Below are 15,365 nucleotides of genomic sequence, written 5' to 3'. Positions count from 1 at the left end.
ACGAGGTCATAAGTGGCCTACAGTACATCACGGGAACCAATACTAAGGGGCCCTCAATAGAAGAAAACTGTATTCACAAGTATTCACAAGAATTTTTATGCAGACTTTACTTTTGTTATATTTATTAGGATGACCAAGCCAGCAATGAACATTTCAGTTGATTATGTGATCAAGATATAGGAAAGCTGGATTAAAATCACCTATAGGCCTTAGAACAGAAATAAAGCAGAATTCCTGTGCAGTAGAAGAGAATTTACCCTGAATGGGGAGGGCTGAACTTCTCCCAAAATGCAGGGATTTTAGATATCTCAACTCCAAAAGAGCACAGTGATCCAAACAGGCATTTTAGAATTAATGTGTATGTCTGCACAACTGCACTTCACAGCTTTAAAACACTTGATATCCCAAAATATGTAACGGCTGAGATTTGACACAACTCCAGTATTGTCAGCAAGACGTCTTGACATGACATATTAATGCTGAACAGACTTTCACTGCCCTGTCGCTGTCACCCGGAGGGGCTATCTTGAAATGCCGAGCAGCAAACTTCAGTGCTGAAGAGAAACTGCAGCATCCTGCCCTGCCCTGGCTGCAGCAAAGCATCCTCAGCGACCATGGGTGTGCATTTAAAGGGAGTAATCTCTGAGCCACTTCTAGAAACAATGTTCTACTGTACTCATTAAACATTCTTACTTCTGATGGCATTTGGTTTTTCTAACATACATACAAATGTGGGTTTGTGAGTGTATATCCCAGATGAGGTCTTCAAATTATCCACACTTTTCTCAACCTAAAAGTCATGGAACACTTCTCTTTCCATAAGATGTTTTTCTCTAGAGATGTGAAATTTTGTCAATTAGGAACTTATTAAAGTCCAAAATGTACTATTCACAAAAAAGAACACGTCTTTACAGCTCCCAGAAAAGAAAGGAGAAGACAGTTTTTGGTTCTCACTCTCCGTGCATCCCCACCCACCACTCCATCCAAACTCTCCAAAGGGAGAAAGACATCAAGAAGAGGGCACATAGCACCTTCTAGGGGAAGTGTGAGCAATCAGGTAGTCTAATCACTTCATTTTACAAATGAGTAAACTGAGGTTAGAGAGGTTGAATTGCCTGAGGCCATGGTAGAGGCTAGTGGCAGAGGCTGAACTGGTACTCTGCTCCCAATCTACCATTGGTTACCAAGGGACCGGGATACCCAAGCTTCCTATGTGATATTTAGCAAACATTTGATGTGTCCTATGTGGTTTGCAAATATGAACTCGTTTTAGTCCTCATAACAACACTATGAGGTGAGGAAATACGGTTATCTCCATTTTACACATAGAGAAACTGAGGGACCCAGACACTGGGCACCTTGTCCATGTTACACAGCTGGTAAGTGGCAGAGCTGGGATTTGAACCCAGACAGTCTGGATGTGGAATCCATGCTCTTAGCCACTGTACCATGACACCTGTCTGTGTCTCCATTGGGAGAGACTTGAAGTTTGACCCTCAAAATGCACAGAGCCAGCAGCAGCACAAGCAGATCAAAGCTCCTTTAACTAGCAATAAAAAACATGCACACTTCCAACTTAACGATGTTCTGGAAACGGCAAAACTATGGAGACAGAAAAAGATCAGTGGTTGCCCAGGGTTAGGAGAGAGGAAGAGAGAAATACGCAGAGCACAGAGGATTTCTTAGAGCTGTGAAATTATTCTGTATGATACTATAATGATGGTCACATGTCAGCATATATTTGTCCAAACCCATAGAATGTAAAACACCAAGAGTGAGCCCTAATGTAAACTATGGACTCTGGGTTATAATGATGTGCCAACGTAGGTTCATCAATTATAACACATGTACTACTCTGATGGGGAATGTTGATAATGGGGGAGGCTGTGCATGTGTGGCGACAGGGGACATATGGGAAATCTCTGTACTTTCTGCTCAGTTATGCTGTGAACCTAAAACCACTGTAAAAAACAAAGTCTATTAAAAAAAAAACAACATGTACACAAATATACTCTCCCCACTCTCAACTCCCTTTCCACATGCTGTGAGTGTCTTACCCTCTAAGTCTAGGAGAACAAATTTATCTTGTGTTCATAGGAAATGCCAGACAAATGTCTTTCAAGTTCTAGTGACCTTGGACCTATTACTTAAAAATCTTTCAGTGCTTCAGTTTCCCCATATCACAGAAGGAGTAATAGGACTATAGACCTTATAGAGTTACCATGAATGTTCAATAAGAAAACGCATCTCGGGAGCTAATAAGAGTGTCTGACTCATAATAAACATTCAACACCTGCCAGCGATTACTACTCCTACCACAAGTATTACTAATAACATGCTTGAAAAACTGACCATCTTGTACGGTTATGTTATACATACACAAGGCAGACATTTGGTATACTTAATACTTAAGCTGTCCTAAAGTACCCCTCTTGAGGCAACAGTTAATGAAATGAATAAAAATCACAGTCATGATGATGCTATTCTAACTCCTTACATGTAATTCTGTGACTTTAATGCCCTGGTGAAGAGCAATGATTGGCATTCTGAGCGAATATCAATTGTTCTTTTTTACAGTCAAGAGATTATTAGTTGGATTCATAAAGATGGCTCTAAAGGCAAAAGCACCTATGTACATACACACTTACGTCCTTTCTTAATAATCTCCATTGCAAATATTATTTATTTGTCTCTTAGCTACAAAGGTGCTCTGACAGCACTGTATCAAGGACAAATCTAAGTGAAGGAAACTTCATCAAATCTTAAAACGAAGCTAATTGTTGGTAGTGAGTTTATCATATCTCACTTGAATATTTGGTGGGTAAAATATTACTTGCAAATTAAATGAAAAAAACCAAGATTTTTCCTTTCACTGTTATATTAGCGAAAGAGTTATTCCATAGTCATGTATTTGTCTTGCAGGAGCTCTATGATAATGGCCTAAAGAGGCTTTTAAAATCAACATCATTTTAAACAAGTCAATGAATTTGACTCACTTATTTTAGCCAGGAATAGCTGACAAGCCTAGAAGTCATAGGACCTAGTATGGGACATTAGATTATTATTCAGCAAATATTTCCTCTCTCCCCTCCCCCACCTTCAGGAGTAGGGTATACTTCTCTGCCCCACTGATAGTATTTTGCTTAAACAATGGGATGTTAGTGGTTTGACACAAGCAGAGGCTTGAAATGTGCCTGTGGTATTAGGCCTGTCCTCTTATGCTCCTGTCTCTTGTCACAGGAAGAGCATTATTTTGTAGCTGCCATTCAAAGGAGGATGACAGATGTGTGGAAAGACCTGGATCCAACCTGCAGCTTGGAGGTGAGCCGTCCAGAACCCAGACAAGATCAGCTGAAATCCAGCTCACTGTATTAACTAATATTTATTGGTGTATGGCACCGACTTTGGGGTGGTTTGTTTCGATACCGTCATGGTGGAATTGATTGATACATCGGGTTTTGGCCCAGCACTACCTTCTACTAGGAGGCAGGGCTTTCCTCACCAAGCTTCAGCTCCATCCATCTTCCTGTCTATCTGCCCTCATGAGATAATGCACATGAAAGCATTTGGCAAACAGTAAACAACTGTACAATGCAAACAACCAACTAGCACTTAAATTTTTTTTGCCTTTATTCTGTGTTTTTAAGACTTTTCAAATGCTGAAAATTTTACACAAATTCTCAGATTAGAAATACCGTACTATTCTCTGTGCTTCTCAGGGACAGAGGAGAGAAAATCCTTCTTTCATCCTACCGTTGGTTCAACCACTTAGTCATGAATCTCTCATAGTAGGGTGGAATCATGCTCAAGATGGTCAACTATGCAAGGCTTTGGCTTGTGGAGTTCCACTCCTTCCCTAGGGACACAGTTTCACACTCAAAGTACTGTGGTCAAGACCCAACTTCAACATAGGAATCAATTTTTCTTGTTTTAGAACTAAACTTCCAATCTCCTGGTCCCCCTTCTGAAGATTTTGATTTTTAAAGTTTTTGGAAAGATGTTTAGGGTCAGGAGGTATGGAGAACTTTTTGCAATGCACATATTTCTAGTTATATATTTGCAGGCATTTATTATGAGCACAATAAATATAAAACAATAAGTTACAAACTAGAGAAAGCAATAAAAAGTGTGTGGTTGGTTTACGGTAATGCCAAGGGTATATAACAACTCAAATGTTCTATTTTTAAGGAGATGACAATTCTTTCAGTACCTTGAAAATTATCAGTGTCTTCATTTAATTCTGATCTCTACTCTTAGGGTAAAATTTTAATTCTCCTCTTAGATATAATTTTAATCAAACCACATAAATTAGACAGTATCAAGGATTTTAATCCTCTTTGGAAGGGGGAGTAGCATTAGTGAGGAGATAGAGAAGTCTTTATTTGGTGATTGGTATTCCATATCAACTTTGGTAAGATGAGGTGTGGGTAACTCCCAAACTGGATTTTACAAAATTTCAGGAGTAGGAGTAATGAAACCAGTCTACTTAGGATTTTTTTTTTTTGATAGGACTGAAATCAGAAGAACTTCATTTCTCCTTGAAAATTTAATCTTATTAAGTTTTTTCTGGCATTTGCTAGACACTCAGCTGGTCTCCATCATTACTGATTTCCTCTAGTGAACATAAATGGGAAATTCTTCAAGCAGTTACTAGAGAACAAGTTAGCAGATAGTCCCTGCTTTGCACTGAGTTGAGTTTCACAATTCATAAAGATATTTCCCCTCACTGGTCTGCCTATTTGGGAGGAACTGAATTGCTATTTTACATTTTTGAGTGATTATCAAGATTTTTCGCTGTTTCTTATTTTTATTCTATAGCATTGGCCATGTCTATGGCTTATTTCGTATCAAATCCTTGGTCAGCTATGGACCTGTGGGGAAAACTGTCCCCCAAGCCTGTGGCATCACTGCTATCTGGTGTGAGAATAACTTCCCCCAAGCCAGGACTTGCCATCATAGACCCTTCTAGACTCAGAGCTGTAGGCAGAAACTGCCAATCAAGAAGAGTTCACCCTTGAGACGAAGCCTCTTTCTATCTCTGCAATAGGTTCATAACATAGCCAGTAGGTCCTTTTGAAAACATAAAACATCAATTTCCTTCCCCATTCAAAAACCATCCAATGATTCCTCTCACACTTCAAATAAAATCCTAACTCCTTACCTTGCCTTCCAGGACCCGTCCCTCTGAATTGTCTCTTGCTCTCTCCATGGTCACACTTTTGCAGCCACACTAACTTGTAATTTGTCTGCTATCCGTCTCCCCTGTAGCACGTAAGCTCCATAAGGAGAGGGTTTTGTCTGCCTTGTTCACAACTGTACCTTCAGCACCTACAATGCTGCCTCGGATAAGAATCTGAACTCACAAGAGTATCTGAAGCACAGTTACCACTGCTTGAAACGGATGACCTCTCAACGTGAGCATTTGCTCCCCAGCTTGTGGCCACCAGTGACCTCCCAGAATGATTGCCACAATCAGAAAGAAGTATGAAAGGAAAGACAGTCTGCCCTTCCTGTCATGCTTAATTGTTTTTTTTTCTTCTTCTACTCATAAATTTCACTTATTTCATACATGTACTAATTAACTGGCTTTTTCATCGTGTGACCGGAATGGCATTTACTGGTGGGAGGAGGAACAGCGAAGTTGAAGAAGGTGGTAGTTGATGGTGGGTCAAGCAGACCACAGAGTTTTTATAATAAAATCTGAGATAAGAGCCAGATATTCGCATAATCATTTTTAAAGTCCATTTTTACAACCATCACATACTTACACCCTTGTACATTCAGATGTAACCCATGAACACTATAGTTTATATCAATCAATCAAAAAACCCACAAGACATAAAAAGAGATTCTTGAGGTAAAGCATAAAGGGAAAATGGGAAAGGAAATACCAGCAGAGGACACTGTATAAATGGTACAAAATATTATTTTGTAGTTACATGCCCTTAACAGTTTAAAAGCACTTTTTTTTTTTTTTGAGGAAAATTAGCCCTGAGCTAATATCTGCTGCCATTCCTCCTCTTTTTGCTGAGGGAGACTGGCCCTGAGCCAACATCCATGCCCATCTTCCTCTACTTTACATGTGGGGCGCCTGCCACAGCATGGCCTGCCAAGCAGTGCCATGTCTGCACCCGGGATCTGAACCGGCGAACCCTGGGCTTCCAAAGAGGAATGTGAGCACTTAACTGCCGCACCACCGGGCTGGCCCCTTAAAAGCACTTTTATATCAATTAAACAGCTAGCTCAGATCTTAAAAACAAGTAGAGTATAAGTAAATAAAAAGCAATAAAGAGAATGAAAAATAGGTGATCTCATTTGATTTCCATAAGAATTCCATGAGCAGGGCCAACCCCGTGGCACAGCGGTTAAGTGCACATGTTCCGCTTTGGCGGCCTGGGGTTTGCTGTTTGGGATCCCAGGTGCGGACATGGCACCCCTTGGCATGCCATGCTGTGGTAGGTGCCCCATGTATAAAGTAGAGGAAGGTGGGCATGGATGTTAGACCAGGGCCAGTCTTCCTTAGCAAAAAGAGGAGGATTGGCAGTAGTTAGCTCAGGGCTAATCTTCCTCAAAAAAAAAAAAAAAAAAAAAAGAATTCCGTGAGCTGGATGGAGCAGACATGATTCTTCTGCAAGAGTAAAGAGGATGTCTCTCCATGTTCACAGGCGGCCTCTGACCCCAGGTGTGGTCTGTGCAAGGCAACATCAGAGCAAGAAGATGCCCTCCTCTCAACCTTCCTGTCCCAAACATCCCACCCAAAAATTTCTGCTGCTTTCACAGCTTTTTCATCACTTTCTTAAAGAGAAGGGGAAAGCCAAGTGTGTGAATAAAGGCTAAGGGTTTAACTTCCTCAGGTCTGCAAATCATGAAACTGGGCAGTTCCCATAATATTTACTAAGGACTGCACATCTGAAACTAAACATCCACAGAGGACATTTTGGAGCTGACAATTTACTGGAAGCACAGGTTTAAAGGGCTTAAGAAGATGCCCATACTGAGCAGGTTGAGGGTGGGCTCCGGTATCTACAAGAAGATACAGATCTTTTCCAAGACGCACAGTCAGGGAAGCTCGCTTAAAGAGAGGCACAGACGTCAGTGAGAAGACCCGGCTGGGGACTGAACGACCTGGGTTGGGCTTTTGGCTCTGCTACATACTAGAGATGTGGCCTTGGGCAAGCCACACGATCTCTCTGAGCCTCAGTTTCCCAGTTTCTTTGTCTGTAAAATGTGATAACAGTATTAAGACAATAACGTCATAATAGCTCAGAGTTATTCTAAATATCAATTGACGTAATACATTAAAATGCTTTGTAAATAATAAAATACAGCATAAAATGTAGGTGTTATCACCATGGTATTTATTTCTGAAATAATTTACAACTTCCCTCCAGAATTAAGAAGTCTGGATCTATTTGGTTTTGGGGTCCCATTCAGGCCTGTAAATAGGCAGGACTTGAGGAGAAGTTTTTCACCTCATTACAAAGTCCTAGTACAACTAAGTCCATATTTAAATGTTATCTGCCAGGTCAATGTGCCTGTGGGCTTAGCTTTGGGGAGAATGTTTAAAATACGACCATTCTGCAATTTGCCGCCAATGACAAATTCTTTTGTTTTTATCTTATTTCATTCATTGAAAGAAATTCTATCTTTATCAAACTTTCCTTAATCAAGCAGCCTCTTGTATTAGTTAGCTTTCTCTTAGGAATCATATAATCACTTTAGAAATGCTCTATTCTCTTCCTTGATTTGGGAAAGCAGAATTATTTTAGTGTAAATTTCACTACTTTTAATGCTTCCAGTCTAGCAGCATTTTTCTCCCCCTGAATTCTACAGTGACTTCCTTTTTTAAACTCCTGAATAATAACTTGTTATTAAATAGCAGTTGAATGCCCCTTTTGTTGGAAGCACTTAAGAGATGAATAAAAGTATCATACATGGAGTCTACACGTTATTTTGGGGCGAGACTACTTTATACAAAGTGATATTTGTGGTTCTATATATTTTACCAAATACAGAGATCAGATCCTCTCTACTTTTCTGATATTCTCCTTATAGACTCATAGTCAATAAAGCATTCATTAGAAGAAGGTCAATGAGAAATTGTGATATAGATCCAGTAGCATAGTCTCCCATGATGTACACTGGGAAAAAAAGCACTGAACTGAAATCCAGGAAGACCTTTAGGGAAGGCCTTTAACACCTCTGGCCTCAGGTTCCTAATCTTACAAAGGAGAGAGCAGATGCCCCCTGGAGCTTCTTCCAGCTCTAATGTTCAACTTGCTTAAATAGTTATGTCACAACCTAAACACCACTCGTACTCCCAGCTCAAACAGCCCCGGGAGTGCCTTCACACCAGGAAATTCCAAAGTCTCAGAATTCTCAGTCCCTCATAATGATTCCACCAGTCTGGAAACCTCAAATGTCCACCTGTGTTCTGCCCTGATCTAGGCTCCACAAAGCCCAAACGATCCCGCAAATACATATGTGAGATGTGTGTTTTAAAAAGATAAATGCTAAATCTGTCCTATAACAAAGAATTTCAAGCGTCACTTCACCAGAGGTACCAGAGCCATGTTGCCCCTGTTGACGTAAAGTAGGAGTGGAGAAAGCAGGCAGAAGAAAGTGATCCTGGGATTCACATATGGAAGCCTCTTACTACCCCAGAAGGAAACTAAGACAGAGAGTATCATGCAAAAGCATCCCGTTAATGAGTAATTATGAAATGAGTAAAAGGAAGTGTCTTAATTTTGCAGTGGGCTCTTACTTTTTGTTAGAGAATAGGATTTGGCTTGTGATGAATCTAATCAAAGGTGACAGAATTACTGAAGTGCTGAGAATACCGCAGTGCAACCTCTTGCCTCAGAGGCTGGCCCACAGCAAGCATCCTGAGGATAGTGATAAAAGGAGATACTCCTGTATGAGAGAGAGGGAGAGAGGGAGACGCGGAGAGATGGGGCCAGGGCCAGTGGGGAGGGAAAAGCCCCTACTTTGTGTGTGTGTGTGTGTGTGTGTGAGGAAGATTGGCCCTGAGCTAACATCTGTTGTCAATCTTCCTCTTTTTGCTTGAGGAAGATTGTCACTGAGCTAACATCTGTGCCAATCTTCCTCTATTTTGTATATGGGACATGGCCACAGCATGGCTTGACGGGTGGTGTGTATGTCCACGCCCAAGATCTGAACCTGTGAACCCAGAGCAGTCAAAGTGGAGCACATAAATTTAACCACTATGCCACCAGAAAGACCCCTACTACTGAGACCATAAACCACAGAACCCTGAAGGTTAGCAAAAAGAAAGGGGCATTATTTACAATAGCCAAGACATGGAAGCAACCTAAGTGCCCATCAACAGATGATTGGGTAAAGAAGATGTGGTATATATATACACAATGGAACACTACTCAGCCATAAAAAAGAACAAAATCTTCCCATTTGCAACAACATGGATGGACCTTGAGGGAATTATGTTAAGTGAAATAAGCCAGATAGAGAAGGATAATCTCTGTATGACTCCACTCATATGAGGAATTTAAAAATGTAGACAAAGAGAACAGATTAGTGGCTACCAGGGGAAACCTGGGGTGAGAGGTGGTCACAAAGGGTGAAGGGGTGCACCTGCAACACGAGTGACAGACAATAATGTACAACTGAAATTTCACAAGATTGTAACCTATCATTAACTTAATAAAAAATTTTTTTAAAAAAAGAAGAAACTGACTCACTTCCCACTTCTAAGAGAAACTTAAATAGAAGTAAATGTTGGAAAAGCAGCAGCTTCCAAGGTAACACTCTTTATCATACGCAATACACACACATGTGTGTGCACTTGGGCACTACATACGTATTTATTTTATGCAGCTGTGGCCTGTCCCAGCTGCCTGACCACCATGGGAATAAGCCGAGGTTAAGGAATTTTGAGTTAGCATAAATGTAAGAGCAGGAGAGGATATACAGGCTAAATACTAAAGTAAAAAACTTATTTGTTACTTAATGTTCTTTTAATATTTTAATAATTGTTCTTAAAATGTTCTTCCAGTTTTGCCATACTTTTCAAGGGAAAACCATGTTAAGTTCTGAGCTAAAATGGAGCAGTTGAGAAGATAAGATAATTTTATTCATCTCCCCTAGGTTCCTGTTACAGTCTCGGAACTGCCCTCCCTGCTTCTGCCCTGGGGCCCCTGCCGAGAGGAAGAGCCAGGGTGATCTTACTAAAATGTAACGCGGCCTTGTTCAAAACTTTCCAGCGCTTTCTATTTCATTCAGAGTAAATGGCAAAGGACTCCTAGCAGCCCCCCAGGCCCTCCATGAGCTGCCCCAGCCCCTGTTCCCTCTGACCTCATTTTCTACCCCCTCTCCTTCCCACTTCAAGGCCTGTGCACCTTCTGTTCTCTTTCTGGAAAGTTCTTTCCTCAAAGATCTTCATGGCTCTCTCCCTCATGTCCTTCAGGCAAATGTCATCTCTTTAGTGAGGCCTTCCTTGATACATTTAGAATTTAAAATTGGACATCACCCCCTTCCCTGGCACTTCCAGAACACATTTCTTGCTCTATTTTCCTCCACAGTGCTCACCCCCACCTGGTATACTACATATTTTACTTATTAAATGTCTCTCCTACCTATTAGGGATCTTGTGTGTTTTGTTCACTGCAATATCCCTACTCCCTGGCCATACAAGTGGCGCTCGATACATACCGTTGAATTAATAAATAAATTTAACTTATTCTAGAAATTAACTGTAAGAATAAATTTAAAAAGATGACCTACTAGTTAATTAGAATATGTTGAAACCAAGAGACTGATCTTTTTAGCTTTACTCCTGATCTAGATCATAGCCATAAAGTAATCCATTTGAAAACATAAATTGCTTTTTCCTATAAAAGTACATATATATAAGTTTATACACATATCTAAAACAGCAACTCATCTTTAAAAATATATAATGACTGCACTGTTCTAAACCACCATGGCTTTTTTCCTCTTGGGACAAAATTTATTCAGTTAGGCAAATCAAGTAAGACATGAGAGTGAGGATTATTTTCAAAATTGCTGAAAAGTTAGAAAGGATCATTTTTTTTTAAATTCCAGAGTAGCAAAATCTTTTCATAGACAATGGGATACTTTCTCAAATATATAAAGAATCCCTAGAAATTGATATAAAAATGACACATAACTCAGTTGTAAATTGGGCAAAAAATATTAACTGTTCACAGAAAAGGAAATGCGAGTGATCCTGAAACATATGAAAAGATGCTCAACCTCATCATAAAAAGGAGCATGCAAGTTAAAATGATATTGAGATCCCTTTTGTCATCTAACGGATTGAAAAGATCTAACAGTTTGGCCTGTGGAGTGGAGAAGCAGCATCTTCACGTATTGCTGGTAACGGAGCCAACTGGTACCACACCTTTTGGACAATAATTTGACAGCAGTGTTTAAAATTATAACTGTATATACTTATTGATTCTTTTACCTTACTTCTGGTCATTTATCCTCCAGATATTTTTGCATACAAGCGATGTGTATAAGTACTGGGTTATAATATGTATAACAGTAAAATGTTGGGAACAACCCAAATGTCCCTAAGTAGGGAACAGGTGACATCCATACAATGGAAAATGATGCAGCTGTAAGGGTAGAGGGAAGCCTCACTGGCCTCCTCTCCATAGTGACACGAGAAGACCTACAGGACGCATTCATGAGAGACTCAAGGCCCAGAATTGTGCTTAACATGGGAAATATAAAAATATATATTCGTAATGTCTTACATTCACATAAAGGAAAGAAACATAAGAAACTAATAAAATAGGGGCCTGCAGTGGGGGCAGTGGTTCTGGGGAAGAGGGCAGTTGGCAGACAGGGGTGGGGAGGCTTCGTACCATGCTCCTTTTTTATATTGTTTGATATTTTGAATTGCTTAAATTTACAATTTTTAAAAATTAAGCAAAGTATTATATCCGATCTAGTAATCATACTCCTTGGTATTTACCCAAAAGAGTTGAGAACTTACGTCCACACAAAAACCTGCACATGGATGTTTATGGCAGCTTTATTCATAATTGCCAAAACTTGAAACAATCAAGATGCTCTTCAGTAAGTGAATGGATAAATAAACTGTGGTACATCCAGATAATGGACTATTCAGTGCTAAAAAGAAATCAGCTATCTACCCAGAAGAAAACATGAAGGAAACTTAAATGCGTATTACTAAGTGAAAGAAGCCCATTTGAAAAGGCAACATCCTGTCCAACTATAGGACATTCTGGAAAAGGCAAAACTATGGAGACAGTAAAAAGATCAGTGTGCCAGGGGTTGGGCGAGGGGACGGAGGGATGAAGGGGCAGAGCACTGAGGATGCTTTAGGGCAGTGAGACTACTTGATGTGACACTATAATGGTGGATACACATCATTCATTGTACATTTGTCCAAATCCACAGAATGCACACCACCAAGAATGAATCCTAATGTAAACTATGGACTTTGGGTGATAATGATGTGTTAACAGAGGTCCATCAATTTTAACAAATGTACCACAGTAGTGGGGGATGTTGATAATTGGGAGGCTGTGCTTGGGTGGGGGCAGGGAGTATATGGCAAATCTCTGTACCTTATGCTCAATTTTTCTATGAACCTAAAACTTCTCTAAAAAATAAACTCTGTTAAACAAAACAAATTATGTCCTTGTGGGTCAAACTTTTTGTTTTCCCTCAGACTTTCTAAGGCACTCTTTGGGGGTAGAATATGGAGGTGGGGAGTAGGGGAGTCTAGCACTGATATTTTTCTTCTCTGAGAATGAGCACTTTCTTCCCCTGGAGCATGAGGTCCAGGAGGTCAGAGACCAGGATTCCCCTGATGGTCTGGGTAAGTGCTGCATGAAGGGACACATAGATTTGCTTCCTTTGCCTCAGTCTATGATCTTGTCTCCCCTTGAATCCTCTCAAGCCAACTCAGGAAGCATTCATCACATCTACTCTTATCCACAAGCCCCAAGCTTTGCCCAGATTATCTTTCTTGCTTGTCAGCACCCATGCCTTACACCATCTAAACATGGTAATCTTCTGGACTCCCATTACCTTCTATGTGTCTGTAGTGGCACTTGTATATGATATTAATAACTTAAACATACATATTCTAATTTATATGTCTATCAGAAGAGTCATATAACTCATGTTTTTTGAAACATTCAACATAATTCAAGGCAACCAACATTAAGTGAACACCAAAATATGTACCATGCACAGTCTCTGATCTCATGAAGTTCCCAATCTGTTAGTTTAATTTGCACTACATCATAGTACTTTCTAGAACACATTTAATAAATGCTTTTGTATGTTTTTGGTAAAGATAAATTCTATTCACACCAAAATAAACAAATTACTCCATATTTTCTACTGCAGAAACTTGGCAGGTCAAATGACTGTCTTAATTGTTCTTTTCTGCATCTAACTTTAATCATTTAAAATCATTTCAGAGTCTGCTCTGTTTTATTTCCCTAGGACTTAAGATGTTAGATACTAACATGGGGAAGCTAACCTTCTGTACGAGCGAGCCCACATCCGGGACATATATAAAGAGCTGAGTCTCACGCAGACTCCATTAGGAACCACTGGAGCAGTTAGTGGCTGCTTCTTGCTTGGTTAAAAAAAGAGGGAAAAAATCCATCTTAGATTGTTAAGTTTCTATAGTCTTTTAGAACATAGAAGTTACTTAAAAATTTCAGTAAAAGTACAGAGTCCGTGAGGCAGGTGAGGAAGATAAAAGAATTCTCAGCACACCGTACACTTTCAGAAGAAAACTATTAAGAATAAAAATAGTTTCCCAGCTCAGTCAATCTTTGGAATTGATAATTTATTCCTGATGCTCCCCCAAAAGAGGAGAAGAGGAGAAAGAGAATATACTTGGCTCCCATAACAGAAAATATTCATAGATCTTTTCCCTCATAAAATAATGGACTGTTAGATCTTCCATAAAATCCCTTTCAGTAATTTTTATGGTGGGTCTGCGTTTTATAATCCGTGTTTTGTAACAGAGAAAAGAAAAAAAAAAACAACCAACAAGAGAACCATTTTACAATAATTTATTCCACTGATTTTTATTAAATTTCCAATTCCAAACCTTTCATCCCTTCTATAAAAATGAAATAGACCATGTTTGAGATTCTTCCTCTAAGTGTAATTATTAAAATTCAAAGTTTCTTGACTGCCACCTACTGTTGAAAAAAAAAGTGACAACTTATTTAAAAGTTCCGCATTTTCTCTCAGATTTTCCAGTGTAGGGGTTTAAATGTTTTACATTTTAAAAGTACAACAGGATTGTACAATAGGACATTCAGAACATTTTAGACGTTTAAATTCAAATTAATTGACCACAGATTACTAGTTTTTTAAAAAATAAATCAAAATGTGATGTTTTCCCTTTTACAGTTGAATACTTTTCTTGTATGATTACAAGAAGTCATACAGATGGATTGTAGTACCATGATTTAAATTTTGTTTTTATAGACATGGATGCTAGTCTAACTGATGATGAAATGAATGGTTACTTCAAGATTAGCCAATCAAATCAAATGATGCACACATGGTGAAAATCCCTCATAAGGGATGTCATTAGTTCTATCTTTACAGAGAAATAAATTCTGAAAACAAGAGGACAACTCCATTAATAGGGAGAATACACAATGGCAAAAGGAACCAGAATTTTTCAAGGTAACGTATTAACTTGAGGGGGAACATTTATATATGCACCCTTTGCACATAGGAAACACTTAGTTATTTGTAATTAACAAAACATACCTGGCTTAAAATGTGGTAAAGAATGAACTCCAGGCCACGTGTCTTCATTTGGTGTTCCCAGAACCTAGTGGAGAGCAGGAAATTGTGGAAACAGACTTATTATTTCCAAAGCACTCAAAATTCTCCAGTGTAGAAAACAGTACACTGCATATGATGAAACTCTGGATTTTTTTCCATAATCGTGTGCCAGCGATTTTATTTCAGTAAAAACAAACTCAGCTAAAGAGCCACCCAAGATGAATGGCTGTGTTTTAACAAAGGCAGCTGAATGTGGTAAGACATTAAATCTGCTACATTTTATCAACTCGAAACTGAATAAGCAGGCTATGGACTAAAATGGTAAGTTTCATCTTCATGGAACTGAATGAAGGATGTGTGTCCCTCATGATTCTTTCATGAGCTTTTGTCCTTCACTCTAGTATAAGACATCTCATCATCTAACAGTTCTAAGAATCCTGTCGTTTCTTCCCCCACATCCTCATTTGAGTATCGTAAGGTTTCAAAGAAGCAAGACAGACAGCTTGGGAGGCTCACACGCTCTATTAGCCTACTGCTCATTGCAGTTAACGTCTTTAATT

The 15,365-nt window shown here is 39.4% G+C and overlaps 1 protein-coding gene across 7 annotated transcripts in view; it reads right to left on the bottom strand.

Moving 5' to 3' along the window:
- CDK14 (cyclin dependent kinase 14) overlaps window positions 1–15,365 on the bottom strand; it is a 550,632-nt gene that overhangs the window by 124,501 nt on the left and 410,766 nt on the right. For all 7 annotated transcript variants that reach the window (XM_014842923.3, XM_070508163.1, XM_070508157.1 and 4 more), the window contains one exon: window positions 14,788–14,851. In XM_014842923.3, the coding sequence (XP_014698409.1) occupies window positions 14,788–14,851 (64 nt within the window). The remainder of the gene's footprint in view (window positions 1–14,787; window positions 14,852–15,365) is intronic.

The sequence above is a fragment of the Equus asinus genome, chromosome 1 (genome assembly GCF_041296235.1).
Source record: "Equus asinus isolate D_3611 breed Donkey chromosome 1, EquAss-T2T_v2, whole genome shotgun sequence".
Classification (NCBI taxonomy): domain Eukaryota; kingdom Metazoa; phylum Chordata; class Mammalia; order Perissodactyla; family Equidae; genus Equus; species Equus asinus.
Note: the sequence above shows the minus strand (reverse complement) of the source record. Positions and strands in the feature narration are given on the sequence as shown.